The 3179-nt window shown below is 33.5% G+C and overlaps 1 protein-coding gene across 1 annotated transcript in view; it reads right to left on the bottom strand.

Annotated features, from left to right (window-relative positions):
• LOC107648556 (oligopeptide transporter 7) overlaps nucleotides 340–3179 on the bottom strand; it is a 5139-nt gene continuing 2299 nt past the window's right edge. Inside the window, exons 3-6 of the mRNA XM_016306256.2 lie at nucleotides 2388–2957; nucleotides 1845–2103; nucleotides 1384–1566; nucleotides 340–1065 (exon numbers count right to left, since the gene is read on the bottom strand). Of these exons, the coding sequence (XP_016161742.1) occupies nucleotides 451–1065; nucleotides 1384–1566; nucleotides 1845–2103; nucleotides 2388–2957 (1627 nt within the window). The 3' untranslated portion in view covers nucleotides 340–450. The remainder of the gene's footprint in view (nucleotides 1066–1383; nucleotides 1567–1844; nucleotides 2104–2387; nucleotides 2958–3179) is intronic.

Below are 3179 nucleotides of genomic sequence, written 5' to 3' on the forward strand. Positions count from 1 at the left end.
TTTAGCTTTCTGGGGAACACTGAAATTTGTTATTTTAATAATTTTATAGAATTTATACAAATATATGACAAATGATTATTTTTACATAAAAAAAAAACCTGAAATACTAAAACCCTATGACAATAGCTTTTTGCCTTCCATTTAATTAATGAGAATAATGTTGGAAAAACAAGTTTGGTTGGCTTAAATAGAGCTTATGGTTTTAAAATATAACTTTGGACAAAAATATATTATTTGACATATATCCGTCACTTTCTATATAAGGTGATGACATAATAAAATTCAAACCTTAATTTAATAGTATTGACATTTTTTTTAGGATTTTTCACACTCAAAAAATAAAAAAAATATTCAATTCTTTTTCTGTCTCTATTTAGAAATATTAATCTTTACATCATGTTTTCATTACAGATAAATCGCAGCAATTAGATTTGATTACTGCTACAACACTTAGTAAAGAGGACACCCTTTAATTTGAACACCTTGAGCAGTTGGGCATGAAGCTAATGAACATCCATCAGAATTACCACCCCACCAATTCAAGCTTATATCTTCCATTCCCAAACACAAATACAACAAAACCCCCATGAATGCTAACCCAGCATCAAGTGCACCAGACAACACATAATTATGTTTGATCCACCATCCACGGTGGTATCTATATGCAACAAACCCAGATACAAATCCAACAAGAACCCAACTAGAATAATTCACTGTTGTAGCAGGTGGCATGTCATTTAGTGATCCTAAAATCACTGGCACAGTTATGAGTCTAATCCACTGTTTACTTGGGAATGCCTTATGTGATAACCAAACTAAGAAAGGAGCAATTGCACCAAACAAGAAGAACCAGTTTATGGCTGAGTAGTGTCCAAGATCTCCAAAGATTCTCCGAGGTCCTATTAAGCCCCAGATCACGGACGCGTCGTAGAATACGTGATCACTGGGGCATGTCCATGGATTGCCCGATGGAAGAAGCTCTCTGTTGCAAATGTTTGGAACAGAGTTCATAAGCCACCATGCGGTTACTAAGTGCACCAATGCTGCTATGATGGTGCCAAGTACCTAAGAAAGACATATAAGGCAATCACAGAATAGGGATCAGAATTACATGAAAAGATTATTAGAATTGAAGGGTAATATTGTAAGAAATATGGCTTGCATTTTCAGCAAAAGTGGACAAATAATGCATTCAGCTTTGTTAAAAATATATAAGCCAAATTTCTTATAAATATGAGGTTGAAAGCTCACTCATTCTATTGAATAAGTGTAATTTCAACAAAAACTTTTGTTAATAGAAAAACATGCAGTTAGTCAGTTATTCAATATCAGAGTAATTAGCTGTCTATTTTGTTTAGGTTGAAGAAGATTGGGTGTGCAAACCTGTGCAAAAAACATAGCTCTAGGAGGAATCTTCATGTAATGACCAAGCTTAAAGTCTTGGAGGAAGAAAATTGCTTGCTTCATACTAACATTGCCATACACTTTAAACAACATGTTAGCAATAGGATATCCTGGGTAAATGTATCCAATTATGTACTCTGTTATCACATTCAAAGCAGGTGCCTTCTCAGCAAAAAGAAAAGGTAGTTGTTATTAGGAAATGAAATGCACAATACAACAGAAAATATCATCATCCTATTTCTTGTTCATAATATAACTATATGTGGAAGTTAAATAAGGGATAGAACTATTATTAATCTGTTGAATGCTTCACATTAATAATGACCAATAGATTGAATTTCAAGCAACAAAGCAAAGAATTATAGAATAACGAAATACAATAGTGAAATGTGTATGAGGTAAGTAGGAAAAAAAAAGTGTAGAATAAGATAAGGATGTACCTGATTTGTTGTGGCTCTAATGACTCCAACTGGAAGTGTGAATGATATGGCAACAACACAGGCTAACACCACACCCCACCATGGCAGCTGGAGTTGATCATTGTAATACTCACATACAAACATAGTGACAACAATGTTGATGACAAGAATGCAAATAAACCACCACTCAGGTACTTGTTTATAGTATTTCCTCATGAGCTTAGTATGTATATCTATCTTCTTCTCTTGAAAGGCAGACTTACTTAGCTGCAATATTTCCCTGCATCAATTATAATGCATATCTTTATTTAAATGAGTAAAAAGACACTTGTTTCAGTAATTATTAATAAAATGTTTCAAGGACTAAAGTATTCATTTGTATTTAATATTTTATTGACTGAAGTGTTAAAACAAAATCTCTACGGACTAAAAAGTGTATGTATTTATTCAATCTTTCAAGAACTAAAATATTATTAAAACAGAAATCTTTCATAACCAAGAGTAGTTTTAAATAAAATAAAACTATGAAACTATTTATTAGAACATGCATGATTTAATACATACCTCCCATGGAAGAGCAACACATGAACAAGAGTTGCACTAAGGCAAGCAAAACCAATTCCATATGACATGGCAAAAAGGGTGCTAAGATAAAGAGGACCCTCACTCTCATAGGCCTCAATATCAAGATGAAAATTGGAGTCAATAATAGTTGAGATGTTATATTCTTGACCATTAGACATGAACAAACCATCAGAAAATATAGGAAACCTTCTTGCATTGTAAAGATCCATCCAATAAGCAATGGGCACAATGACATAAACGAAGGTGGCAAAACCAAAAGCAACATTGGCAGTTGCAAACCATGGACTAGCCAGAGGGCTACCAAGATAAGCACATATGCTGGACCAATCAAAACCAATGGCACCAAGTCCAAGACCATGTAACCCTGAACCTATTTGTTGTGCTACAATGGAGTTGGGAAAAATCCAACACATCCATGAAAGTGAAGTTAACATTGGGAATAAGTAGCCTGGTAAGACATAATAAGCAAAACTGCAAATAAATGCTATGAGGAAGAACTGGTTCCGGGTTAAACCGCCTTTCGGTCTCTCTTCTTTCTCATGCAGCGCCCTGAAAAGTGAAAATCAATAAGGTTATGCACTAGTCGATTGTAATATTTCATTATTGATCAAGTAAGATGTAATAAGAATTATTCAAATGATACATATTACATATGCATTTGATATGATTATTACTTGAGCTGAAATTCCTTAGCTGGTAACATTCATTACCTTGGTGAATCCAGTACCAAAAAAAAAGCACGTTAAATGTAAAAAAAAAAATCCTATAAAA

The sequence above is a fragment of the Arachis ipaensis genome, chromosome B01, assembly GCF_000816755.2.
Source record: "Arachis ipaensis cultivar K30076 chromosome B01, Araip1.1, whole genome shotgun sequence".
Classification (NCBI taxonomy): Eukaryota; Viridiplantae; Streptophyta; class Magnoliopsida; order Fabales; family Fabaceae; genus Arachis; species Arachis ipaensis.